We start from the raw sequence: 27,354 nt of genomic DNA, 5'->3' as shown, positions 1-27,354 counted from the left end.
CCTTTCTATACATTCCTGCATTTTCCAGGTATTCTGCAATAAGCAGGAATCACTTTTCCGATGAGAAGTAAAACCTCAAGTGTAGCCAGCCCTGTGCATTGAGAGTCTGCACAGCTGAGTGAAGGACACAGTCAGAGAAGAGACCCAGGAGGAGGACCGCCCCGCACGCCCCACCCACGGCCGCCAGGGCTGTACACGCAGGGGACGCCGGGGAGCCAAGGCCGCGGCTCCTGCCTTTCAGGCCCAGCTGGGCATCCCGATGCTTGTCCTCTTTCCGCTTGTCCTCTTTCCGCTGTGCCCATCGGGCTCTTGGCCTGACTGCCTGCGGCCACGCACTTACCAGCTGGCTCCCAGTTTTATTATTTTAAGGCTGGGGCATAAATCTCGAAAGGTTATCTCCTTGCTGAGCTGCTTAATTGCAGACAAGAATCTATTCTTAGCGAAAACTTGCTTTGACAGATTAATATGGCTTAACTTTGTCGACAATGATACAAAAATTAGCCCTTTCACAGCAATTCAGTTCTCAGAAGCGCTTTTACAAGTGGCAGGTAATTAATCCTCCCCGTAGGTCGACAGGTGCTGTTATCCCTTGTTGCTAGCCGGAGGGGGCTTATGCAGAGGCCGAGCGGAGCCCCCTGCTTGGTGAGGTCAGGGACCGAGGACCTGAGGCTCTGCCCGGAGGGCGCAGAGCCCCACCTGGTTCTGGGGGGTGGTCACTGGCTGGTCAGGTGGGGTGCCTACCATCTTGAGGGGCCCTGCAGAGATCCAGGCAGGTCCCAAGAGGGCAGAATTGCTTGCTGTTTTGTGTAGTGATGTATTCCCAACACCCAGAAGAGTGCCTTTCCATAATAGGTCCCGGTACATGTTTGTTGAATGAATATGCATGTAAAACAGGCACCATTGCTTTTTCTGTTTACAGAGGCACAGCAATGGACGGGGGGCCCTGACTGTGAGGAGCTTCCAGTCAAGGCCAGTGGGAAACAGAAGCATGTGTGCCCAGTGAAGGCTTCTCTGTAGAGGGGACATGCAGACAGGGTTTTCAGGTGTCAATAGGAGTTCATTGAACAAAGAGGAAAAGCCTTCCCCATCTCCAAGGCAGCCAAGACACAGGGGCAGCCTACACTCATATTCATGTAGAAAGGCACCCTTGGAAGATCAGGGTCAGCTTGGAGCTCATGAGATTTGGACTATGTCCCGGCCCCCTCACTCATCCAGCCCCCGCCCCCAATTCCACAGGCAGAGTGTGCTGCTTGGCCCTTGACATTGGCCAACAGGGCTTAGCAAGTGCAGCACAAGCAGGCTTGCAACGTTCTTGCGATGTTTCTGCTCATCCTCCTGCACCTCTGTTATTGCCCAGAGTGTGCCTGGGCTGGTCCCGGGAGGAGGATGCCAGGTCCCTTCCTAAATCATAACCCCTGGGTGTGTGAGCGAGCCCAGCCTCTCGCAGATCTGAAAGAGTGAGTGCTGTTTGGGGTGGTTTGTTACACAGCACTGTTGTGACCAGAGCTGACCGAGACACTCCCCTCTCTGACCTCTTTGTAAAGCAAGGAGTTTCTTCCTGCCTTCTCCACCACACCCAGAGAAATAGGTGGTTCAGTCTCTCAGATCCCCTTCTCAGACGTCAGCGTCTCTGACCCCTGGATCCTGCAGTCGTGTCCAGTGCCCACCCCAGGGAAGGTGTGTGCAGTGAGCGGGCACTCACAGGCTTGCAGTTGGTTGGTTTCCCGTTCATGTCCGTGCTGGGAGGCCTCAAGTAATCCCAGTCTCGGCCCTTGTTGTAGGTTATGAGTGTCACCACCTTCCCGTTGACTTTCTGGTTTGCCAGGAAGACTCCTTTCACCCCTCGGACCTGGGACAGAAGCACAAGAAGGATGGTAAACGCCTGCCCGGCCCCTTGTGAGAGCTCTGTGCGCAAGGCCTCATTTGTCCGGGACAATAGCCCTGAGCTGAGGCTGGCGTACACCCTGGAGGTTAGGGGCCTCAGGGCACAGGGAGCGGAGATGCAGTCTGAGCTCTGACTGGGAGATGGCTCTGTCTGACCCCACTTTCCAAGTGCATTTCACGACATCGAGCTGTCCTCCCAAGTCCAGCCTCTGCTGTCAGACAGCGAGCAGAGCCCTGGTCCTTGACATGCGTGCACATCTCGGTCACCCCGTCTTTAGCCGGGGCTCCTGACTCAGATCCCAGTCCCTCGCCTCCTTCCCAGGGGACCCACAGGGCCTGGACCAGTGGAGTCGCTCTGGGCTTCCCTCCAGGGACTTCGTCAGCTCAGCCCCACAGGAGGTTGCCACAGGAGGTTGAGGTAGGGGTCCATGCTGGTCCCAGCCTGCCCTGGACGAGGGTCAAAGTTCCCCATGCCCCCTTTCTCAGGATTCCTGGGGGGCCCAGGGAGGTGACCCACTCACATGCCATAGTCAGTCACTGAGTCGGCTCATAAGAAATGGTCAAGCATCAGCAATTCCCAGTTGTTCAACCTACTGATTCTACAGAGATGAGTTTTTCTGGCAAGTTCCTTGGGTGTGGAGACCTGGGACCCAGTAACTGAGGCCCACTGGTGTGGCCTGAGTTCCTTGGAGCCCCCGTGGGCCTGAAGCAGCCTTTGCTGCTCTATAAATAGCATGAACCCAGGGCAACTGAGGCACGGAGTTACAGGATTTATCTGGAGTTCCCTGACCAGAGGTGAAGCTCAGGGCAACGGTGGTAATTCACAGTAAGTGCCTTCTGCGTGGCGGTCAAGGGAGTCAGCAAGCGCCACGGCATTAAATTCTCAGACTCCACGAGGTCACCGCTGTCCTAGGCCTCCGTGGCAAGGGCCCGACAGGTGGGGAGCAGGCCGGGAGGCGCTGAAGACTCTGAGTGAATGGTGTGCGTGTTTCCTGTGGCTTCCACGACAGGTGACAGGCGGATGGACCTTAAACCACACAAGATCGTGTGACAGCTCTGGGGGCCGGAAGCCCAGCAGGAGTGGGTCCCACAGGCTGAGAGCAAGCTGTTGGGGCCCAGCGTCTACAGGCACCCGAGGTGCTTGGCTTGCAGCCCCTCCTCCATCTTCAGCCAGTCGTACAGCAGCTCCTTGGCCATTCTTCCGTGATTCTGTGTGCTTTTCTGTTCCCTTCTGCTCCTTCCACTCGTGAAGACCCCTGAGATTGCAGTGGGCCTCGTGCAAAATGCTGGAAACTCTTCCCATCTTCTGTCTGCCAACTCCATCCCCCTTTGCCTGTGTCTCTTAATAGGAGGCTGCTGTCTGGGGTGGCGATGGCGGTCTGGCCCTCACTCCACAGATGATACTTCAGGGATGGTCTTTCTTGGGGATGACCCGGGGGAGAAGGACCATGGCCCCTTCTCTCTCACTCTTGGTGACGTCACTCTGTCTCGGGCCCATCTGAGCATCACTCGGGGGCAGGCTGCTGGGTCCAGACGCCTTCCCTGGTGTCCCAGGGGCAGATTCGGTGCTGATTTGCCCGGTGATGGCTTGATGGAAAGTGCTCTTTTGTATCCCAACTGGTCTCCATGAAAACACTCAGCAGTAAATAACCCGGATCCTCCTGTCCCAGAGAGGTAGGAGCAGGCTGAGTCTCCCTAGGGTGGGTCTGGTCAGCTGAGCGCCAGGTTCCAAAGCTGACATGCCCGCTCCACGCGCCCACCCTTCTCACGGCTGTGCTCGCTTCCTGGGGCTGACGTGACAAAGTATCACAAAGTGGGAGAGGGTGGGGCTCAAACAACAGAAATTCTGTTTCCTCACAGTCGGGAAGCCGGAGGTCCACGATCAAGGCACTGGCAGGGCTGTCCTCTCTCTAAGGTTCTCAGGAGGCTCCTTCCTCGTCTCCTCCAGCTTCAGGGGTCTCCAGGTGTTCTCTGCTCTGTCTTCACAGACCCTTCTCTCTGTGTGTCCGTGTCTCCTCTTCTGATCCTTATAAGGACACTTGTCATGGGTTTAGGACCCAACACAAGCTCATCTCAAGACCCTTCACTTAGTGACGCTGCAAAGATCCTTTTCCTAAAGAAGCTCAAGGTCATGGCTTCGATGTGGTTTTACCTTTTTTTTTGAGGCGGGGGTCGCATTCAGCCCATTACAATGGCTGTCTCCTAGCTGTGGTCAGGACTTCTCAGGGTCAGGGCACAGGACTGGGGACCCCCATGAAAGTGTTAGTCACTCAGTCGTGTCCGACTCTTTGAGACTCCATGAACTGCAGCCCACCAGGCTCCTCAGTCCATGGGCTTCTCCAGGTAAGAATACTGGAGTGGGTAGCCATTCCCTTCTCCAACCTAGGGATCTTCCCAACCTAGGGATCAAATCTAGGTCTCCTGCATTGCAGGCAGTTTCTTTATCATCTTGAGCCACCAGAGAAGCCCCCATATCCCGCTTCCTAACCCAAGCTTCAACACAAGGAGGCCCCCAGAGAAGGGCTGTCATTTGGTCTAGAACCAGGACACCTCCCCCCAACCCCTGCCCACCCCGAGCAGTGGTGTGAGTTCACCGCCCTTCAAAGTCCAGGCCTCTCAGGGCAGTGGTTGCCTGTGATGTCTCGGACAAGACATTTTTCCTGGATCTGCCATTAGATGAATGATAACCACGGAGATAATGCAACTGGCACACATGTAGACTCTCCAGGCCAGGCCTTCCCCACACACGATCTTGAATCCCCAGAAAGGGCCACTGCTGTGAAAACTGTCGAGAGCTCGCTGAGTACTGGGCTGCTGTAAGTGTTCAATGGAAACAGAGGCCTCCTTCTGTGCCTCCAGTTGGCACAGAAAGCCTCTGAGGAAGGTATTACTGTCATCCTCGTTTCACTACGAGCAAACTGAAGCAGAGAGGTTAAGTAACCTCCCTGAGGTCACACAGCAAATACATATCAGAACTGGGATTTGAGCCCAGGCAGTGGGGCTCCAGAGCTGTGCTCGTAACCACTACCCATGACTCACATTAGGTGGATTTCAGAGAAGCCAAGTCACTTACGAGGAGGCCCAGCTTTGGGGCTGGCCACGTGAGCTCCCTCCAGTCCCCCTGGCCTCTCACTGCCTGGTCTTTGGCATGAATTGCTGTTCCCTGGTTCCTCAAGCCTGGCTAACTTCAGTTTCGCCTTAAATCCATCCACATCCCTTCCTCCAGGAAGCACTCCCTGACTCCCATCCCGAGCTGGCTAACTGCGCTCATGGTGCTCTCTAGATGCTGACTCACTGGGTGGGAACCACTGTCGGGGGCTGATCTTTCTGTAGAGTATGAAATTCTGGGAGAAGTGGTCTGCTCCTTCCTGCATCCTGGGGATGGGGCCTGGAGCTGGGCGTGTGCTACAGGCGGTACGGATACCCGCAGAGGGCCAGGCCATCCTGCGTGTAACTGCGGTGTCTGCGGTGCCCTCATCCTGAGTCAATGACATGCCCTTCCCGCCTGTAACTTTTAGCAAATGGCCCTAAGCCGTGGGCTGTGTCCAGCTGGGGCGGTAAACCCACAAATGGGTTCTCATTGTAAACCAATGCTTACATTCATCACTTCCTGGGAGAAGGCGGTCCGTGCTGCTGTTGACAGCTGAGAGATGGAGGCTGCAGCCCCGGCTCTGTCCGGGAGGCCTGCTCCCACCTCAGCTGACCTGCTCTGTCTGCTTAAGGCTTGGCTGGCCACCCATGGGACACTCTCCCCAGCCCGGCAGGGACAGCAGAGTCTGGCAGGCCCACCACCAGCATCTACTATGAGAACACACTGGCCAGGGGCTCCCCGAGGGAGGAGCTTAATGGTGAATGACCGAGGGAGGGAGTGCTGGCCAGGAGGGTGGACAGAGCCTGGGACGACAGACTGGGGCTGGTCCTGGTTTTCTCACTCCCTCCCCAGGTACCTGGGCAGGTTGCCTGCCCTGTCCGAGCCTCCGGTCCCTTACCTGTAAAGCGGCTGAGGGAGCCCCTCCCCGGCTCTGGTGCGGACAAGGATACAAGAGGTGGCCCTGAAAGGCCGGGTTCCAGTTGGGCCCTTGTGGGTGTGGGTGGGGCTGACATTTATGGAATGCAAGCACATGGAGCCAGGAGCCCCAGTTCAGAGCCTCTGACCTGATCAGGTCAGCCCCTCAGCATCACGCGACAAGAGCACATGGAGGCTTAAATGGGACACAGATGGGGTGGGACCCCCAGGGAGGGCACTGGGGGATCTGGGAATCTCAGGCAGGGAGGCCCCAACCCCCAGCCTCAGAGACAAGAGCTGCAGGGCCAAGGCGGAGACAGGAAGCTAGAGAGAGCCCGACAGAGTGAGATACACAGAGCGGGGAGGAGACCAGTCCTGGGTGGGGGGAGGCAGCGAGGCCAGCAATGGGACGGCCCCACCCTCTGTCCCTCAGCCTGTTTTCAAGGCACGCATGGCTCTGCAGATGATGGCTGACGAGTAAGTTGATGGTGGGGACCGCTAACCTGAACCTCAACTCAGCAACATGTCATCCCCACAAAAGAATTCCATTCTTCTCATGAGCAGTGTTACACAGTGCTCCTTGACTAGATTTTTAATTTCATCACAAACAGCGAGTTTTCTCTCTTGCACTGAAAGTACCCGCATGGTATCCTCTAGATCTGCAAAGCCTGAATTAGGGCATTTTTGTAGGGTGAGATGGGGGCCGGGGTGGGAGTGGGAGGAGTCGGGCAGGAGTGGGTGGAGCCGGGCAGAGTGGGAGGAGCCGGGGGGGAGTGGGAGGAGTCGGGGAGGGAGTGAGAGGAGTCGGGTGGTAGTGGGTGGAGCTGGGCAGAGTGGGAAGAGCCGGGGAGAGAGTGGGAGGAGTCGGGTGGGAGTGGGTGGAGCTGGGCAGGAGTGGGAGGAACTGGGGCGCAAATGGGAGGGGCAAGGTAGGGAGTGGGAGGAGCTGGGCGGGAGTGGGAGGGTTTAGGTGGGAGTGGGAGGGGCAGCAGAGGGAGTGGGAGGAGCCGGGGCGGGGTGGGAGTGGCCGGCGTTGGAGTGGGAGGGGTCGGGGTGGACGTGGGAGGAATCAGGGTGGGAGGAGCTGGGCGGGAGTGGGAGGGGCCGGGGCAGGAGTGGGAGGGGCCAGGAGGGAGTGGGCGGAGCCTGGGCTGTGGGCCCGAGACGCCCCTCAGGTCCCACCTCCAGGATGTCGATGACCACGCTCTCCTCCGCCTGCCGCGAGCTGCGCACATCCTCCAGCACCAGCGAGTAGCGCACGCCGCGCGTGTCCGACTGGTACAGGTTGTAGGTGTCGGTCTGGTACCACTCCTGCACGGCCACGAACACCTGGCTCTCGTCCGTGCTGATGACCTGCAGATCCTGGGGGCGTGGGGGAGCGGGGTCAGTGCGGGCTGGGGGCCGGTGTGGGGGAGGGAAGCTGGCCTGGGCGTGGGGGGTAGGGGGATGGGGCAGGCCTGGGGGGAGGGGTGGGGGTTGGCCACAGCCCTCTTGGCGTCAGGCTGACCTAGATTTTCATCCCGGCTCTGCCCGCAGTGCTCTGTGGCCTTAGACAAGTTCCTTTACCTCTCTGGGCCTCCGTTCTCCCAGCTTCAAAATGGGGGTCATGTTCCCACCCTCCACATTGGGTGGGGGGGCTGCCCAGGCACTGGGTGGGGCGTAGTGACACCTCCCCCCACCCCCTGCCCCTGCCATGCCGTCTGCCTGCTTGTCCGCAGTTAGGAGGAGGCCGGGACTCCTATGCACCACAGACCATCACCCCTGGGAGGCGGGGACTGGTCTCCTTAGGGCCCCTCCCCGACCCCACCCTGAGGATCAGATAAGCTACCTGTCAATTCACTCACTCAGCACGTGTTCCTTAAGTGCCTGCTGTGTGCCAGGCGCTTGGCTAGGCCCTGGGCCCCGCTGGGGACCCACACTGGTCTCTGCCCTCCGGGTTGTACACTGGGAAGGAGGGCTGGATTAATTCGCTTCAGCCTCACTCCCAGGGCCTCCTCGATGGCCTGCTACATACAGAGAGCTGCCCTTTGCCCACAGTTCCTCCAGGCCAGGACACCCCTGCCCTTGGCCCTCCTGCCGGACACACAGCCAACAAGGCCCGTGCAGGGCAGTGGGCGGCTCGGGGCCTGGCGGGAGCTGAGGGCAGGCACCTGGACAGCAGGCCGGCAGGAGGCCTGGCCTGAGAAGGTCAGCGGCCGAGGCCAAAGCCCACCTGGAGCAGGACGCCTGGCAACTCTTGAGTGGGCCAGGCACCCCCTCTCAGGATTTGTTCCAGATTTGACAATTCAGAATAAAAAAAAAAGAAAAACCCACAGTCGAATAAAAAGGAAGAAGAAACCCAGGGCTAAGCTGAATTTCTTGTTTTCCTTTTCACTCCCAGCCAGCGCCAAACGCTGCGTGGGAGCCACATGAAAAGGCATCTGAACAGGCCTGTTTCAAAGCCATAACGAGCTTTTATGCTGCAGCCTCTCCAGTTTGCCTTCTATCACTCCTAGACTTTTATTGCCCCTCTGGCGGCGGAGCTTCCAAGATCCAGGAGCCGAGGACAGATGGCAGAGGGGGCGGGGCAACGCTGGTCACGACCGCTGCTCCGCCCACCACGGCCAGTGTAGTTTGGGGGTTCTCTTCCCTTTACAGACCTTCAATCCGGTGAAGAGGCCGCCTGGGCAGGGTTTAGGCTGGTGACGGCCCCTCCTCTCCTGTCTGTTCCCACCCCCACCTTCCAGTGCTGTGCAGCCAAAAAAAAAGGGCTTTGCAAAAAAGAGGGGGGCAGTGCTGTGAAACCTGCGATGCACCTCCCTCCCAGGGACAGCCCTGCAGCGCAGCGGGGTCCTGGCCTGTGGACCCGAGCAGCTCACAGCCAGGGAGGGCTTACAGAGTCAGGGTCACAGGCCTGGCGGTTCCCTCTGTGAGACGGGACAGCAGGATGATGGGGAGTTGGGGGGCTGCGCCTGAAGCCTGGGAAGTGGGGCATCTCTGCTGCTCTCGCCCACCCCCCTCTCCCATTTCTCCATGCAAGGCCGCGGTGTCCTCCCGGGTATCGCTAATCCTGCAGCCCGGCACGAGAAAGCCCGCTATCGGCCGAGCTCACGCAGTGCCCAGCATCAGCCACACGGGGACTGATCAGTATTTACTGCTATTACCGTCATTCTGACTTTGCCTTCACCACACCCGGGTAAATGTTTACAAAACCTGAGTAAATGTTTACTAGAACTTGGGAAATAAAGGAAAATGTATAAAGGGAGTAAAAGTTGCCTGTAGTACTGCTCCTAGAGAGACCTGATATTAACATTTTAAAATGTTTACTTCTGGGTTTGTTCCCAAATGTGATTCATATACTTTCTCAAGTATGGTTTGTAGCTTGTTCTTGCCTGTTCTATGAGGAGCATGTTTCTCTGTTGTTACAATTATTTATAAACACCACTTTTGGTGACTGCATGATATTCCCTTTTGTGAATGTACCATATTTCACTGAATATTTCCCCACTGGTGAGCTTTTTAGCATCTCCAGCATGATGTGCAAAACAGTCATAAACATTCCCAGACACAGATCTCTGTGCTCTCTGTATTTCCACAACATAAATCTAAAAAGGGAAATTGCTGCATCTGAGAGAAGGAACATTTTTAAAGTTCTTGTTACATTATGTTCTTTTCCCCCAAGCAGAGCTAGAGGGCGCTGGTTTCTCTCCACGCATGGAGACCAGTCTTTTAAAAATCCTTGGTGTTTAGAGAGTGATAAATAATATAGAATTTTCCCCTTAAATTATTCATATTATTCTTCTTTTAAAAGGAAAGTTAGAAGCAGAGACATTTGTTGACTCCATTTCTAAACAAAAGACTTTAAAATATCACACATATGTGTATGTGTTTCCATGTGTGTATATACTTATATGGGCTTCCCAGGTGGCTCAGTGGTAAAGGGTTTGTCTGCCAATGCCGAGATGCAAGAGAGCCCTGGGTGGGGAAGATCCCCTGGAAGAGTAAATGGCAACCCACTCCAGTATTCTTGCCTGGAAAATCCCATAGACAGAGGAGCCTGGCCAGGTACAGTCCATGGAGTCACAAAGGACATGACTGAGAGACTGAGCGTGCACGCATGCGCGCGTGCACACACACACACACACACACACATATCTATATGTCTGAGAAATATGTGGAAACATCAGAGTTGCCAATGTTTGTTATCAGGTAGAATTAGGTTTGATTATAAGTAATATAAACTGCAAAAAAAGTGACTCAAATGAGATAGAAACTCATTTTTCCCCAAATGTAAAAGGATTCCAGAGGTAGAGATCCCAGTGTAGAAGCTGGAATCACCAGGGACAGAGTCACCAGGAACAGAGGCTCCTTCGGAGTCACCATCCCACTGCCCAATTCTGCCCCATCTACTGATGGTCTGAGATGATTGCTAGAGCTCCAGCCAGCCATCTTGTCAATGTGCAAGGCAAAAGGAGGGAGAGGGGAAAGAGGAGGGAAAGGCTAGTCTTTAAAATAGGGGCCTGAGAAGTCTCCCAGACCTGATGATTCCACTTAATCTCATTGGCCAGATTTCAGCAATGACCACATGTAGCGGCAAGGGAAGCTGTAAAATTTAGTCCCAGCTGGGAAGCAAGGCACCAGCTAAGATTTAGGCTTTGTTAAACTAAGATGAAGAATAAATATACAATGAACAAAGTTAGTGGAGGTGATGGAGTTCCAGCTGAGCTATTTAAGATCCTAAAAGATGATGCTGTTAAAGTGCTGCACTCAACATGTCAGCAAATTTGGAAAACTCAGCAGTGGCTACAGGACTGCAAAAGGTCAGTCTTCATTCCAATCCCAAAGAAAGGCAATGCCAAAGAATGTTCAAATAACCATACAGTTGCGCTCATTTCACATACTAGTAAGGTAATGCTCAAAACCCTTCAAGCTAGGCTTCAGCAGTATGTGAACTGAGAACTTCCAGATGTACAAGCTGGATTTAGAAAAAGCAGAGGAACCAGAGATAAAATTGCCAACATCCATTGGATCAGAAAGAAAGCAAGGGAATTCCAGAAAAATATTTACTTCTGCTTCATTGACGACACTAAAGCCTTTGACTGTGTGGATCACAACAAACTGTGGAAAGTTCTTAAAGAGATGGGAATACCAGACCACCTTACCTGTCTCCTGAGAAACCTGTTTGTGGGTCAAGAAGCAATGTTAGAACCAGACATGGAACAACATACTGGTTAAAAATTGGGAAAGGAGTATATCAAAGCTGTATACTGTCACCTGTTTATTTAATTTCTATGCAGAGTACATCATGTGAAATGCCAGGCTGGATGAATCACAAGCTGGAATCAAGACTGCTGGGAGAAATATCAACAACCTTAAATATGGAGATGATACTGCTCTAATGGCAGAAAGTGAAGAGGAACTAAAGAGCCTCTTGATGAAGGTAAAAGAGGAGAGTGAAAAAGTTGACTTAAAACTCAACATTCAAAAAACCAATATCATGGCATCCGGTCTCATTACTTCCTGGCAAATAGATGGGGGGAAAAGTGGAAGCAGTGACAGATTTTATTTTCTTGGGCTCCAAAATCACTGTGGATGGTGACTTCAGCCATGAAATTAAAAGATGCTTGCTCCTTGGAAGGAAAGGTATGAAAAAACTAGACAACATCTTAAAAAGCAGAGACATCCCTTTGCCAACAAAGGTCTGTGTAGTCAAGGCTATGGTTTTCCCAGTAGTCATATACTGATGTGACAGCTGGACCCCAAAGGAGGCTGAGCATGAAAGAATTAATGCTTTCAAACTGTGGTGCTGGAGAAGACTCTTGAGAGTCCCTTGGACAGTAAGGAGATCCAACCAGTCAATTCTAAAGGAAGTCAGTCCTGAATATTCACTGGAAGGACCGATGCTGAAGCTGAAGCTCCAATACTTTGGCCACCTGATGTGAAGAGCTGACGTTTGAAAAGACCCTGATGCTGGGAAAGATTGAGTGCAGGAGGAGAAGGGGTGACAGAGGATAAGGCTGTTGCATAGCATCACTGACTCAGTGGACATGAGTGTGAGCAAATTCCAGGACACAGTGGAGGACAGGGAAGCCTGGTGGCTGCAGCCCATGGGGTTGCAAGGAGTTGGACACAAATGAGCGAGTGAACAACAGGAGTCCCTACAACAGTTGCCTTGAGGAATGAAGTGAGGTGGTCATGGAAAGGAGGGATGGAGTGGTAAACAGGTGGAGATGGTGTATATATTTGCATTATTCCATTAGTTGTAGTGAAACCATTTTAAAGAAGTACTTTTGGAAAGCTTAAAGACATTTTAGTAAGAATGATAGGGGAAATGTCCTCATAGATTTTTACGTAAAATTTAAGGAACAGCTGAATGAACCAACATCTTCACCAAATTCTTTCAGCACTTTGAATATTGCAACTCACTGCCTTCTGGCCTCCAAGGTTTCTGGTAACAAATCTGCCTATAATCTTACTGATGACCCCTGTATGTGATGAGTGACTTGTCTCTTGCTGCTTTCAGGATTCTTTGTGTTTCCACAGCTTGAGTATAATGTCTTGGTGTGGAACTCTTCGTGTTTATGCTACTTGGAGCTCACCAAGCTTTTAAAGGTCTGATATTATGTTTTTCATCAGTTTTAAGGAAGTTTCGGGCTTTCGAATAATTCCTCTGCCCCTTTCTCTCTTTCTTCTTCCTCTGGGACTTTCATAGTTCGTACATTGGCTCACTTGATGATGGCCCACAGGTCTCTTGGATGGTCTTCACTTTTCTTCAATTTTTTTTCTTTCTGTCCCTCAGGTTTTATTATTTCAATTGTCCCATCTTCAAAGTTCTCTGGTTCTATTTGCTCAAATCTGTTTTTGAATGTCTCTAGTGGATTTTCCATTTCAATTATTGTTCCTTTCAGCTTCAGGATTTATTTTTGGTTCCACGTGTTCTGTCTTTTTTTTGGTACAGGAACACTTTAGAGATACTGTGGGTTCAGTTCCAGACCACCCCATAAATCAAACATCACGATAAAGTGAGTCACACAGATTTCTCTGGTTTCTCAGTGTATAAAAAAGTTACAGTCACACTATTCTGTAATCTCTAAGTGCACAATAGCATTATGTCTTACAAAATGTATATACCTTAACTAAAAAGTAGTTTATTGTTAAAAAATGGGTAACCACCATCTTAGATTTCAGTGAGTCCTAATCTTTTTGCTGGTGGAGGGTCTGAACTAGATGTTGACAGCTGCTGTGTGACCAGTGTGGTGGTTGCGGCAATTTCTTAGAATAAGACAACAATGAACAATGCCGCATCTATCCACTCTTCCCTTTTTGAATAATTTCTCTATAGAATGCAATGCTGTTTGATAGCGTTTACCCACAGTAGACTTCTTTCAAAATTGGTATCAATCCTCTCTAACTCTGCCATTGCCCCATCAACTAAGCTAGTGTAACATCTAAATCCTTTGCTGTAATTTCAGCAATCTTCACAGCATCTTCACCAGGAGTAAATTCCATCCAAGAAATCCCTTTCTTTGCTCGTCCATAAGGAGCACCTCCTCATCCCTTGAAGTTTTATCATGAGCTTGCAGAAATTCAGTCACATCTTCCAGCTCCACTTCTAATTCTGGTTCTCTTGCTGGTTCTACCACATCTGTAGTTACTTCCTCCTTTGAAGTCTTAACCCTTTCAAAGTCATCCATGAGGGTTGGACTCCACTTCTTCCAAACTCCTGTTGATGTTGACACTTTGACCTCTTCTCATGAATCACAAATGTTCTTAATGGCATCTAGAATGGCAGATCCTTCCTAGAAGGTCTTCGATGGACTTTGCCCAGATCCATCAGAGGAATCACTGTCTTTAGCAGTTACAGCCTTGTGAGCTGTATTTATTAGATATTCAGACTTGAAAGTTGAAATCCCTCCTGGATGCACGAGTTGCAGAATGCGCACACTTGTCAGAAGGTGTGAAACCAGCATGCTGACATTAATCTCACTGTATTCCCCATCAGAGCTCGTGGGGGCCAGGTGCACTGTCAAATGAGCAGTGATATTTTGAAAGGAATCTTTCTCTGAGCACTAGGTCTCAAGAGTGGGGCTAAAACAGGCAGTGAACCATATTGTAAGTAGATACACTGTCACTCAGGCTTTGTTTCACTTACAGAACACAGGCAGAGTAGATTGATCATGATTCCTAAGGGCCCTAACATTTTCAGAATGATAAATGAGCACTGGCTTCAACTTCAAGTCCTCAGCTGCATTAGCCCCTCCTAACAAGAGAGTCAGTCAGTCCTTGGAAGCTTTGCTGCCAGGCCTTGACTTCTCCTCTCTACCTATGAAAGTCCTAGTGGCATCTTCTTCCAACAGAGGCTGCATGTCTACAATGAAAATCCGTTGTTCAGTGTAGCCACCTTCATTAATAACCTTAGTTGTATCTGGATAACTTGTGGCAGCTTCTATTAGCACATCACCACTTGCTTTGTCACTTTGCACTATGATGTTATGGAGACGGCTTCTTTCCTTGAACCTCATGAACCAATCTCTGCCAGCTTCAGACTTTTCTTCCGCAGCTTCCTCACCTCTCAGCCTTCATAGAATTGAGGAGAGTTAGCGCTTTCCTTGGGCTCCCCTGCTGGCTCAGATGGTAAAATGATCCGCCGACAATGTGGGAGGCCTGGGTTCGACCCCTGGGTTGGGAAGATCCCCTGGAGGAGGGCGTAGCAATCCACCTTGGTATTCTTGCCTGGAGAATCCCCGTGGACAGAGGAACCTGGGGTTGCAAAGAGTCTGACATGACTGAGCTACTTAGCACAGCACAGCGCTTTGTTCTGGGTTTGAAAGTGAAAGTGAAGTCGCTCAGTCATGTCCGACTCTTTGCGACCTCATGGGCAGTAGCCTGCACCAGGCTCCTCCGTCCATGGGATTTTTCTAGGCAAGAGTACTGGAGTGGGTTGCCATTTCCTTCTCCAGGGAATCTTCCCGACCCAGGGATCGAACCCAGGTCTCCTGCATTGTAGACAGACGCCTTACCATCTGAGCCACCAGGGAAGTGGTGGGTTTAGGCTTTGTTTAATGGAATGTTGTGGTTGGTGTGATCTTCTACACAGATGATTCAGACTTTCTCCATATCATTGATAAGGCTGTTTGGTTTTCTCCATATCAGTGATAAGGCTGTTTGTTCACGTGTTCATAGGAGTAGCACTTTTAATTTCCTTCAAGAACTTTTCCTTTCAATTCACAACCTGCTGTTTGCTGTAAAAGTCCTGACTTTCAGCCTGTCTTGGATTTCAACAAGTCTTCCTCACTAAGTGTAATCATTTCTAGGTTTTAATTTAAAGTGAAAGAAGTGTGACTCTTCCTTTCACTGGAACACTTAGAGGCCATTGTAATGTCAATTTTGTATGTCTGAGGGAACAGGGAGGTCAGAGGAGAAGGACAAAGATGGGGGAATGGCTGCTCAGTGGAGCAGTCAAAACGCACATAATGTTTATCAATTAAGTTGGCTCCAAGCAATTATAGCAGTCACATCAAAAGTCACTGATCATAATGAATATGGTAAGAATGAAAAGGTTTGAAATATTGTGAGATTTACCAAAATACGATGCAAAGACAAAAAGCAAATGCTGTTGGAAAAATGGCCCAATAAACTGGCTCCACGCAGGGTTGCCACAAACTTATAACTTGTTAAAAAGAATGCAGTATCTGCTAGGTGCAATAAAACGAGGTATGCTTGTACTTCTAATTCATGAGCACACTGCTTTCCTGACTGTCTCCCCGTGTCTTTTACTTCTTTGAGCATCTTGAAGGCAGTTATATTAAAGTCTTTGTCTAGTAGGTCTGGCGTCTGGCCTTTCTCAGAGGCTGCTTCTGCTGGTGTTCTCCCCTTGGAATGGATGGCCCCTGCTTTGCTTGCCTTGTAGTCTCCTTGCTGTTGAAAACTGGATATTCCAATCTAATAATGCAGGAAATCCGATTCCCGCCCCCCCCCCCCCAGGGTTTGCTGGCTTTTTTGTTTGTTTTTTATTTTGATTTTATTGCTGCAGGCTGTGTGTGTCTTGGGAATCAGCCTGAGGTGTAAACTGAAGTTCTCCTCAAGTCTTGTCTGAGCGTGAGCTTTTTCCTGGGCATGCTTCATGACTTTCTACATCCCTCCATATGGCTGTTGCTTCTGAATGTCCTCATCCTTAAACGGTTGTTCAGTTGTTGAGTCATGTATGAATCTTTGTGACCCCATGGACTGCAGTATGCCAGCCTCCCCTGTCCTTCACTATCTCCTGGAGCTTGCTCAAATTCATGTCCACTGAGTTGGTGATGCCATCTGATCATCTCATCCTCTGTCCTTAAATGTTGGCTCCCAAAAGGGAAAAGAAGAAAAATAAATGTGGGGATGAAGGTGGAAACAGGCTCTGGCTGTAAGACCAGCAGGACCCTATGGGGCCTTCCCAGGACAGACCCTTCCCCCATATCCTCTGCTTTAGGTCCTCTCTGAAGGGCCTAGATAATAGTGTCTGATGTACAACTCCTGAGTTGTTTTATAGATGCTGAAACAACCACCAAGTGCAAGAAATTAAGTGCTTCATGATCAGGAGCATATAGTCCCAGACCTACTGGTGCCCAGGGATTAGCATCATGAATCCTGCAAGCGGTGTGTCCACGGCTCCAGGAACATGTGCACGGATGCTATTCTGTGGCTGAGGGGGAGGTCGGGAGAGACGTTTAGCTGCTACCTTGGGAAGAGCCAAAACTGTGGAAATTAATGACTTACCTTCCAAGCCTTCCCCTGGAAGCTGCAAGCCTTGGAACAGACCAGGAGTTCCAAAATCATTACATCAGGAGGGTTCTGCCAGTGTGGTTGTTGGCCTAAGTGAGAAGACGGACTCCGTGCTTCCACCCCACCCTCTTCCCTGACGTCACTTTCTCCTTTATTCCTACACTTTATGGATTTTATTTTATGTGAACATATTACAGATAAAAGACTATTTCACTTTAAAGTACATTTGCATTCACTTTATGCTTCTGAATGTTTTTATAGAATCAGTAGTTATTTGGATTTTTCCTCTCTTTTGTCTGTTTATAGCCTTTGCCTGCTTTTTTTTTCTTTCTCTTTTTTCTCTATTTTTTTCTCTTGAGTATTTTTTTAGAATCTCTACAAGTAAACAATTTAAGCAAATAATGCTGACAAATATAATAAAAACTGTTTACCCATTTTAGTTTTCAGAGATAGGTGAATTAAAACGACAGAATGAGGCCATTTATACCTTTTTAAGTAGAAGGAAGACAGAACTGATACAACACAAAATCTGGCAAAGCCATGTTAAAACAGGCCTATTCTAACTTTGCTGGTGGCAAGGTGGAACCCTTTTAGAAAGCAACTAAGCTCCACAAATATTTATATCCTTGGTCCAGAAATTCTTCTTAGACTAACTTGTGAAAATAAAAAAATAAATACCTGTGGGTGCAAATATATTCCTAGCAGCACAGTTTATAACTACGAAATATGGAAACAACCCAAATGCCTACATTTGGCTTAGCTGAACAAGGCACAGTCTCCTGAGTTGAAAGTTTTGCCGTTATTTAAAAGGGGCTATCATGTATCATTCGGGAAAAATTCTCCCAAGACGTTGTCATGTGAAAGCCAGGCTGCAGACAGAGTGACTGCGATGACGCAGCTGCAGAAAAGCCGCTTTGGCTTGGGGCCAGGGACCAGAGGCAGTCAAACAGGGCTGGGGGAGGGCAGGGAGGGAAGGAGGTGGGGAGGCCGTGGTGAGTTCCCCTCGGCTCTAATTTCTGTTGTTTTCATGGGCCATTGGGCCAACTTGGGCCATTAATGAAAGAAAAAAAAAAAAGATGGGAATGGTTTGAGCGGAGGAAAGAGGCAAGAGTCACAAATTCACCGTATAACAACAAAATCTGATTAGGAAATTCAGTTAGGTAGCTCTCCACGTTATTGGTGGGAACACGGGATCTGGCTGCTCTCCTGAATTTGGTGGAGAGGAAGCAGCCTGCTGCCTGGATGGCAGTGTGCTCCACAAGACCATATGTGGTCTTGGGACACCCCACCCTGGGCTCAGGGTTGGGGGATGATCCCTGAAAGCAGCCTGGCTTGTGCATCACCCCCAACCCCCGGCCCATCACGGGTCCTGGGCAGGACTCCTGAGTGAGCTTAGGGACACTTAGTGCCAATACGAATGCCACCCCTATGAGGAGGTCCTCAGTCATCCTTTGAAGCTGGGTCATAGGAAGGACTGCCTCCTCTCACCTGGCCCCCACCCTCTGCCCTCCAGCCAGGTCTCTCGGGCCCCAGGGCCTTTGCATCTGCACCATCCTACCCATGAACAGCTTTCCCCCAGCCTTCAGGCTTCAGAGCAAACACCCCACTCAGGGAAGCTTCCCCCGTCCTCTGTCATTCTCTGGCTTGGCCTCTTATCCCGTTTCAGCACACACCACAGCCGGCAATTATACCACACATTTGTCTGCCTGACTTTCTGCCTGTTTCCTCTGAAAACCCAGCCAGGGAAGGAATTTGAGGTGTCTGACTCACAGCTGTAGAGTTAGTTCCCAGCTTATATGCGATGCTCAGTAAGCGTGTGGGTGAGGAAAGGCTGCTTCTATCTGTGTTTCTGAATTATGTACAGGGAGTGAAAACATCCTCCGGAGGGGGATGTGGCCGGAGGCTGGTCTCAGACCCCTGCACCCTCGACTTCAGTGTGAAACGTGCTTCGGCTTCTTACCAGCTGTGTGACTTCAGACAGGATACTTAGCCTCTCTGATCTTCAGTCACTTCCTTTGTAAAATTGGAATGCCATACCAGCAGGGAGGGGACTGTGGAGTTCACTCTGAAACAGGGCGGGGGCAGTGTCTGGGCAGCCTCCACGTCCCCTCTTCTTTGCTTTGCCAGGACTTGCCTGGTGGCTCAGATGATAAAGAATCTGTCTGCAATGCAGGAGACCCAGGTTCGATCCCTGGGTCAGGGAGATCCCCTGGAGAAGGGAATGGCAACCTAGTCTAGTATTCTTGTCTGGAGAATCCCATGGACAGAGGAGTATGGCGGGCTACAGTCCATGGGGTCACAAAAAGTCAGACACGACTGACCAACTCATACACACATACACACAAGGGGAAGGAAGTAGCATTAATTGAGCACCTACTACATACTAGGCACCATAGTAGATAGCTGGAATGCAGTGGTGAATAAAACAGAAACTGTGCCCCAGCCCCAGAAACTCCAGATGAAAGCAGGAAATGGACACAGGGTCTTCCTCACACCCTGAGTGCCAGGAAAGAGAAGCGTAAGGTGTGAGCAGGACCAGCCTGGAGGCTCAATAGGAGGAGATACTGCTCTGAAACATCACATGTGCGGGAGTCTGGGGAAAAGGAAGAACAGGCAGAGGAAGGAGCATGGTGGAGGCCCTAGGACAGGATGCAGCTGGGCACATGCAAGGGTGGAGTGGAGGCGGAGGGGAGTCATTGCAGGAAGCAAGGCCGCCTCGCTCTTGTCCATCCTGAGCTGGCCATCACCAGGCACCTGCAGGCCCCCAAGTCAGTGCAGGCTCAGGACACAGCTCAGGGCCAGGTGGAACAGGGAACCCACTCTTACCTTTGGCAATGCATACTTTGGCAGTTTCATCAGGACAAATTCATTGCGACGGTAAGAGATGTAGTATTTGGTCTGGTTTGCTGTGGTTGCCTAACAGGAGGGGAAAAAATACTTTTTTAAGGGGCTAGGTTTCCAGTTAAGCCAGATCTTCATGAATGAAAAACTACACATTGTATTTCAGCTGGTGAAAATGCCCTTTTATATTGTTTACATGTGCTTTGCCTGAACTAGACAGACTCCTATTCATCCTTCAGAGCCCCATACCAAATGCCCCACCTCTGGGAAGTCTTCCTCCACCTCCCTCGGTTAGAACTAATTTCCTTCCCTTGTGCTCTTTCAGCACTTTGCTTCCCTGTATCTGAGTTACAGAACAAGGGAAAGAAAATTCTGTTCCCCAGAACTTCTCTTAGTGAGAGTACTTGGTAAGCTGCTGAGTGGAGGAAGAGACAGGACAGAGGTAAGCTCAAGTCACACAAGATGCCACCAGAACACAAGGCAAGAGAGGCGACACGACAGGCAGGGCTCCTGGGACGCTGCGTGTGTGACACAAGGCAGGCCATCGGCATCAAGCCCAGCAGCTCCACGCGCTGTGGTGACCTCCACTGTACAGACGAGCAGAGTGAGGTCCAGAGCTGGAGTGACTTGTCTCCCATGGGAGAGAATGGAAGAGCCAGGAAAAGAGCGGCGTTTGCTTCTTTGGGGGAAGGCGTAAGTGGGGAGGAGGGAGAGGGGAAGAGGAGCAAGGGGGCAAACAGGCGATGGGAGACGGATTGGGCCAAGAGCTGGACAGAGCCCTGTGGCCCCTGACCTCAGCCTTTAGCCAGGCATGCACGTCTCCCGTCTGACGCAGACAGTGTCACCAGCGGCAGACCAGGCTGCTGTGACAGAGCTGAGAGTGGTCACGATCACGCCTGAGCACCGCCAAGGCTGAGCACAGGGGTGGCTCCTTCACCCACCGCAACTCAGCTTCTTGAGCCCCCACTTCTAGACCTGACCCCTGAGCTGTCCGATCACAGTGCCCCCTGCTTCCTTACAGCACCCCAGTCCTCCCTGAGCCCCCTCCCATGGCCCACCCTCGGCCTGGCCAGGCTTCCCAGCACCTCTAACCAAGCCCCCACCCCCACCCAGGGCCCCCTGCTGCACAAGGACCAGCCCAGCCCGTTCAGCCACAGCTGTGCCCCCAGGGTCTCAGGCTGGGGTGCTGGCGGACCAAGCAAAGTGTTTCGAAAACACTCCGTGTGGGATTGATCGTCAAAGAAGCTGCGGCCACTGTTGCTCCAACACTCAGCAGATGTTTGAGAAACGCAGGGGGCGGTGCTGAGTACAGACGTGGAGCACACCTCCCCGCAGACTGCAGGCTCTACAGTAAATAGTAAAGCATGCCAGCGTGGCCTGGGCTGCAGTGAAGGACGGGAGAGAGAGCTGGGGGCACTCCAAGGAGGCGACCAGCAGGCCTGAAGTAGGCGGAAGCCAAGGAAGGCTTCCTGGAGGAGGGGGTACATGACACAGAATGGGAAGAGAAGGTGGAAGAGGGGCTGTGAGCACTCCAAGCCCAGGGAAGAGCACGTGCAAAGAGACAGAAGGTATGGGAGGCCGAGGGGCTTCATCAGCGGGTGAAGGAGAATGAGAGCAGGGCTGGTGGTGGCAGGAGCCTCTTACTGACTGCCCTAATGGGGACCATGACCCACCCTGCCAGTTCCGGCCCCTGCTCCACAGGAGGTGTGGGTCCACTCTGTGGGGTGATGAAGTGTCTCCAAGATGGGGGAGCCTTCAGTGGAGAGAGCGCCCAGCCAGTGCCCTTAGGGACCATCTCCTTTAGAGCCTGTGGTATTATCCCCTGGGATCCGAGCGGGCAGAACAGGGGCCAGTGGACGAGAGTAGAGCAAACACTTTATCTCACTGCTGTAAGGACATTTCCAAAGATTTGGGTTGTCTCGGAGGGGATGGGCTGTTTTGAAAGGAGCGAGTTCCTCATCAGTGGAAGTAATCAAGAAGTGGTATGACCAGCTGCTCCCTGGAGTTTCTGAACAGTCAGATCACACGGTTTTGGAGGGTGGTCCCAACTGTGATCTGAGTACCAGGCCGCAGGGCTTGGTCCCTGGGCTGTGGACTGCTGATGAGGTAGCCAAGAACAATGACCAGAGACAACCCATATCAACTCAGAGCCACCAGAACCAGATGCAGCAGCACGGGTTCAGGCTTGGGGGCCCTGAGCTGTGGGAGGGTCCTGGGGGGCAGAAGGGAGAAGGAGCGGATGGCAGCCCATTTCCAGTGCTCTGGGTTTGTGGGGTTCTGGGGGCGGCGGCGCCTCGCCACAGGGGCAGTAGGAACTGAAGCAAGTAGCACTTGAAGGTAAAGTAGCCGTTTTATGGCTTCCTGTTGGGGTGATTCCATCTCCCCCAGAGTGGCTTCTATTCCACATCACCTCCTGCCCATTTCCAGGAGCCCCGGAAGCAAGCGCACCTTCACGAAGACGTAGTCGTCCTGCACAGTCAGAGAGCCGCGGTCGATGGGGCCCGCGAAGGGCGTCGTCCGCGTGTTATCGGAGCAGTTGTGGATCTGGCAGGTGACGTAGCGAAAACCTGCAGGAGATAAGAGGCAGCCACGCGGGGCGTGAAATCTCAAAACACCCAGACGCCAGCGGACGGAGTCAGACGCAGCCCCAGACATGATGAATGCTGAGCCTTCTCGCTCCATCTGTGTTCCGATACCACCGCCGCGGATGTTGTTTGTGGGTCTGAATTTTAAAGGGTTGGCCCTGCGAGTACTACACCTGCCGCTGAGTGGGGGTGGGGGCGGCTCTGTGCCCGGCGCTCTCCTGGGAGGAGCTCTTTCAATCCTCAGGACCATACTGGGGGGGGAGGGTGGGCCAATCTTCCAGATGCAGAAACTGAGGCTGAGCGAGGTTAGAGACTTGTCTACTCAGGGCCACCCGGCCGGCCTCCAGGCTTTTCCCAAAGAAAGGCTCCATGAAACACAGCTATGTCTGCGTGTTTACGCATCACACACAGCGCTTTCACACTACCATGGCGGTCACGGGCAGCAGAGGCCACACGGCCGGCCAAGCTGAAACGTTTACCAGCTGGCCTTGATGGGAAGCGTTTGCTGACCCTGGGCTCAAGTCGTGCAGGAGAGCACAGCTGTGTGAGTGCAGGACTAGGCCCATGTTCTGCCCCGTCCACCCTCTGCTCCTGGCTTAGGCTACCCGCAGACACAACACCTATACATCCCTGGACACCTGGATCCCCTCTCTGGGGGAGGGGCCGCAGAGCAACCCCCAGAGACGTGGGCAGGAGATCCCCACACAACCCCCAGCCACTGGCCTTCCCTGGGCCCAGTGGGTGTGTGGTCACCCAGGGAAGGGAGAGTCCAGGGCTACAGCGCCTGTCACGGCTAGGACCCCTCCCGCCCTCCAGACGTCTCTCCACTCACACCCAATCAACAGGTGGGTGTGAGCAAGGACTCAGGGGTTCTTTCCCCACTAGATTTAGGCAAACCCTTTCATCCTTTTTGAAATATCTATGGTTGAGCAAATTGAACACCAGCTTTGCCTGGAGATTCCCATTTCCATCAGGCCCTCTGTCTCTGGGATGGGGGACCCCTGGGGAGTTGCCTGGAGCCTCTGCCCTGGGGACTCATCTCTCCCACGTGTGGGCAGGAGCAGAATTAACCACAGGGGCCAAATGGAGCCCAGCCAGGCGCTCAGAGACATCAGCACCTTTGGGGGCATATCCTGCCCACAGCCTGGGGTAGCTGGGCAGCACAGAGAGTGCCAGGGGGCCGGGCTGGGGGCTGGAAGGCCTGCCCTAACTCACTGGCAGGGTCCCCTGAAACAGTGCGCACAGTAGGCTTGCAATCAGCCATGGCTGTGCCACAGCCTGATTCCTCTAGAACCACATCCTTCTCCCCTCTAAATAGGCCAGTCACTCCCTGTGGTCAACACTGAATATCCTGTCGTGGGCTTGCCTGGCTGGGCACGCTGTGGAGTTGAACCCAGGCCAGACTCAGTGGACGGTCTGCTCACTCACCCACTCACTCATTCGTTCACTCACTCGCCCACTCATTCAGCCATGCATTCGTCCGCTCACTCGCTCACTCATGCCACGATGGTCAGGTCCTCCCTGCTCTAGCTCTACTGTCAGCAAGACAGACAAAGACCACCTCTCACGGTGCTGACGGTCTGTGCAGCGGGAGAAGGGCTGATCCATAGTCCTTGCTAATCTCTGTGGTGTAAACCACTCTCTGGAGCCACTCTGAGGCTGCCGAGGTGAAGTTTCTGACCACGGGGCTGAGAAGGGAGGTGGGCGCTTGGCTCTCGTGAACAAGCCCCAGTGTGACAGGAGTGACCGTCCTCCTGTCCACAGCCTGCACTGTCACCCCAGGGTCCTTCCGGGGACAGGGGCCCAGCCTTCCCGCAGGGGCAATGGCAGGGGGCAGGGTGACCTTGGGGAATGGTCAGTAGCTCAGGCTGGCTGGAGGGTAGGTGGGGGTGGCCAGCGCAGTGGGTCCTAAAGGCCGGGATTCTGTGCCACCAAGCTTGGCTGGATGGGGTTCTGGTGGAACTCCCAGGCCGGGGTGGCTGGGAGCAGGGGGTGATTTGGGATTTTTGTATGGAGGGTGGCAGGGCTGGGGTCTGCACTGGCTCCAGACCCCATGACTGAGCTCAAGAAGTGAAGCAGAAACAACAGTAACACTGCCCTGCTCCCTGCAGGACAGGGGCTGGGGGCGTCCAGGGAAGAGCCGAGGGCTTGGACGTGGTCAGGGGACCCTCCCTGCCACTTGATGACCCATGCCACCCCAGGCTGAGCACTACGCGTGGGACCCATTCCACAGAGAAGGATGCTGAGGGCGGGGAGCTGAGGTCACTTCCAGGGTCACCTGGCTGCCACATAGAGGGCTGGGAGTTCCCTCCAGAGCTTCGGTCACCAGCCAGGACTCCGGTGCCTGGCACTGAACCCGCCCTCCATGTACTACGTCCCCCCCGGGACAGCAGCTTGCACTTGTCGGCACCCACTGTAGCTGAAGGGTGGCCCTGCCCAGGTCTGCATGCCAGTAGAAACCAAGGAGGTCCTGCCAGGCAAGGGGCAGGGCTGGGCCTTGTCCACCTGTGGGTCCTCAGCAGGGTCAGCCCTGGGCCTGGTCCACAGGGGGCTCAGCCAGTGTTTGTTGAGTGAAAACACAACCTATAGGTCCTACTGGCTGTGATGTTCTAGAACCTTCCGTGGTTCTGTCGGCAGTGAGCACAGAGGACCTTCCTCATAACAGGCATGGCCTCTGGGCTCATCTGCCAGGAAGGCTCCTGCCCCCTGGAGGCGGGGGGAGCCATCAGAGTCCCTGCCTCACCTTGACACCCAGCAAGTGCAGGGCGGGGATTGGGGCTGAGAGATGGGGAAGCACTCAGTGCTCAGAGGCCAGAACAAATCGCCCTCCTAATAGACTTTTCCACTGGAGCGGAGCTCCTTGACTTCGATTTATCCCTGGCTGGAAAACAAGCACATTTAAAAATTATGCCACATCGTAACACAGCGAGGTCAGCTGTTCAGGCCAGTCGCCAAGGACAGGGCGGCCGAGCCTGCCATGGGGTGAGCACTCGGGGGCCCCGGCTCCTACGTCCTCCCTGCTTACCTCCTCCGAGGTCCTGGGCCTCCAGGTGGACCAAGTCAGGGTCAGCGTCCACCCCAGACACAGCCCTGGAAAAGAACGGCAAAGGTTGGCTTTGGAAACGAAGCCCCCAAGCCCTTCCTCCCGGGCCTGTCTGCTGCCAGAACCCCTGGGAGCCTCGTGGCCTCCCGGGTCTGAGGCTCAGAGGGCACGGCCCTCCCCCAGAGCCCAGCTGCTCCTGGGACGCCGACGGAGCCCCCACCTCTGCCTTGCTGGGCATTCTTCCGTTTACAGTGGTTTAGAGAAGACTTGTGCATCCGTGTCTGTACATGTGTGTATGCATGTGCGTGTGCACACGTGTGTTAGTGATCGAAATGATCTTAGGAGGCAGGAGAGGCCTGGGAATATCACCCTAGTTTCGGGGCTTCCCTGATAGCTCAGTTGGTAAAGAATCCGCCTGCAATGCAGGAGACCCTGGTTTGATTCCTGGGTCGGGAAGATCCGCTGGAGAAGGGATAGGATACCCACTCCAGTATTCTTGGGCTTCCCTGGTGGTTCAGCTGGTAAAGAATCCGCCTGCAATGCGAGAGACCTGGGTTCAATCCCTGGGTTGGGAAGATGCCCTGGAGAAGGGAAAGGCGACCCACTCCAGTATTCTGGCCTGGAGAATTCCAAGGCCTATACAGTCCATGGGGTTGCAAAGAGTCAGACACAGCTGGACCGGGGGTTCAGGCAGCACAGCGGGGACCGTGGCTGGTGACAACGAGGGCTCAACGAGAGTGCTCAACGAGGGCTGAGAACGGGAGGAAGACGCGTCACAGGGCCTGGGCTACGTCCTCCATGGTGGACAAGGCCAGTGCCGACCCCTGCCTGCCCCGCACGGGCACCCAGGAGGTGAGGTGCAGGTCTTCCACCTGAAAGGACACTTCGGGGTGACGTGCTGCGGTTCAGTGTTTCCCAGACTTTACTGGTTTCCCGTGTCAACCGGATGGTCACCTTCTGCCTGTCCACCCCCTTTAGAACCTTCTGTCTACTTCAGCCATCTCTTAGGTGAGAACACCCAGGAGGTCGTGGGTGTGATGAGCTGACTGCATCTGTTATAATGTGCATTCCAGATGATATGACCATTCCAAAGGTGTCCCCTGGCTGACCCTCTCACGGACACCGACCTGGTTGGTGCAGCACATTTACTTTGCCGAAGGGCAGGCTGAGAATCTGACGCAGAGTCTCACTGCATCAGAGTGTCATAGCGGTGCCACTCAGCGCTGTGGACAGGCACCCCCACGGCCCCTCCAGGCCAATGAGACGTCCCCGCAGAGCACTCAGCTCCCACTGCTGGCAGCCCCTGGCCTCAAGCTGGCCCCTCAGTTCTCAACCCAATGCCCAGCAGGCTTGGCGCCGGGGTCCCTGTGCACTCCGTCTCCTCCGGGGCCAGGTGGTCCCCGCTGGACATGCGAAATCCACAGATGCTCTGGGTGGTGGGAAGTGCAGTCAGAGTGTTTCAGTGTGGGAGCCAGCATCAATCACGCCGACCCTCCGGACAGTCTCGAGTGCAAGGCGAAGTGTTGATTTAGGCTTGCTGAACAGGCCATCTGTAAGCTCCTTGGAAGGAGGTCTCCTGCCTGACATTTTCCTCTCTTTTCTGAATAAAGTTAGACATTGTTCCCTACCAGGAGCGCTGACAGGTCCTCGGCTCAGCAGAGGAAGTTTAGTTTGACCATCCGTCATCTGTGAATGGGGTAATGACACCCGGCCTGTGGCTTGCTCACTCATTCACTCACTCATTCACTTTCTCATGCACTCATTCATTTATCTCACTTTTCATTCATCCATTCATTCCCTCTCTTATTCCCTCTCTCTCCCCACCGGAGTCTCTCCCCTGCCACTTCCCAGCGGGCCCACACACCAGGCCCAGCAACAGGCTGGGAGCACGATGAGCCTGAGGTCCCTGCCCCTAGAAACCCTCAACCGTGGGTCTTGAAAGACCACGTGAACCTCTGCACTTACACAGCTCAGATGGAGCCTGGCTCCCTGTGGGAAGGGACAAGCGTTGCCCCCTAGACCTTCTAGTTTGTCATGGTCCCCAAAGCTGGTGTCTGGGGAAGGCCCTCGGTCTGCTGTTTGGAAACAGCAGTTGCTTGAGAAGACCTGTGGCTGAGCAAGCTGTTGGAAAAGTCCATAGCTCTGGGAGCCTGGGGAGTTGACAGTTACTAAGGAAAGCTCTGATGCAAACAATTCCGCTGAACCCTCAAGATGCCCACCACCCGCCTCCAGGGCTGCAGTGGTCACCCCCTCAC

The 27,354-nt window shown here is 53.1% G+C and overlaps 1 protein-coding gene across 2 annotated transcripts in view; it reads right to left on the bottom strand.

The window, feature by feature from the left end:
* The window catches only part of SORCS2 (sortilin related VPS10 domain containing receptor 2), a 493,339-nt gene that overhangs the window by 47,629 nt on the left and 418,356 nt on the right, over nucleotides 1-27,354 (bottom strand). For both annotated transcript variants that reach the window (XM_061420930.1, XM_061420932.1), the window contains exons 6-10: nucleotides 25,082-25,146; nucleotides 21,920-22,038; nucleotides 19,457-19,546; nucleotides 7,073-7,252; nucleotides 1,703-1,849 (exon numbers count right to left, since the gene is read on the bottom strand). In XM_061420930.1, the coding sequence (XP_061276914.1) occupies nucleotides 1,703-1,849; nucleotides 7,073-7,252; nucleotides 19,457-19,546; nucleotides 21,920-22,038; nucleotides 25,082-25,146 (601 nt within the window). The remainder of the gene's footprint in view (nucleotides 1-1,702; nucleotides 1,850-7,072; nucleotides 7,253-19,456; nucleotides 19,547-21,919; nucleotides 22,039-25,081; nucleotides 25,147-27,354) is intronic.

The sequence above is a fragment of the Bos javanicus genome, chromosome 6 (genome assembly GCF_032452875.1).
Source record: "Bos javanicus breed banteng chromosome 6, ARS-OSU_banteng_1.0, whole genome shotgun sequence".
In the NCBI taxonomy this organism is placed as follows: domain Eukaryota; kingdom Metazoa; phylum Chordata; class Mammalia; order Artiodactyla; family Bovidae; genus Bos; species Bos javanicus.
Note: the sequence above shows the minus strand (reverse complement) of the source record. Positions and strands in the feature narration are given on the sequence as shown.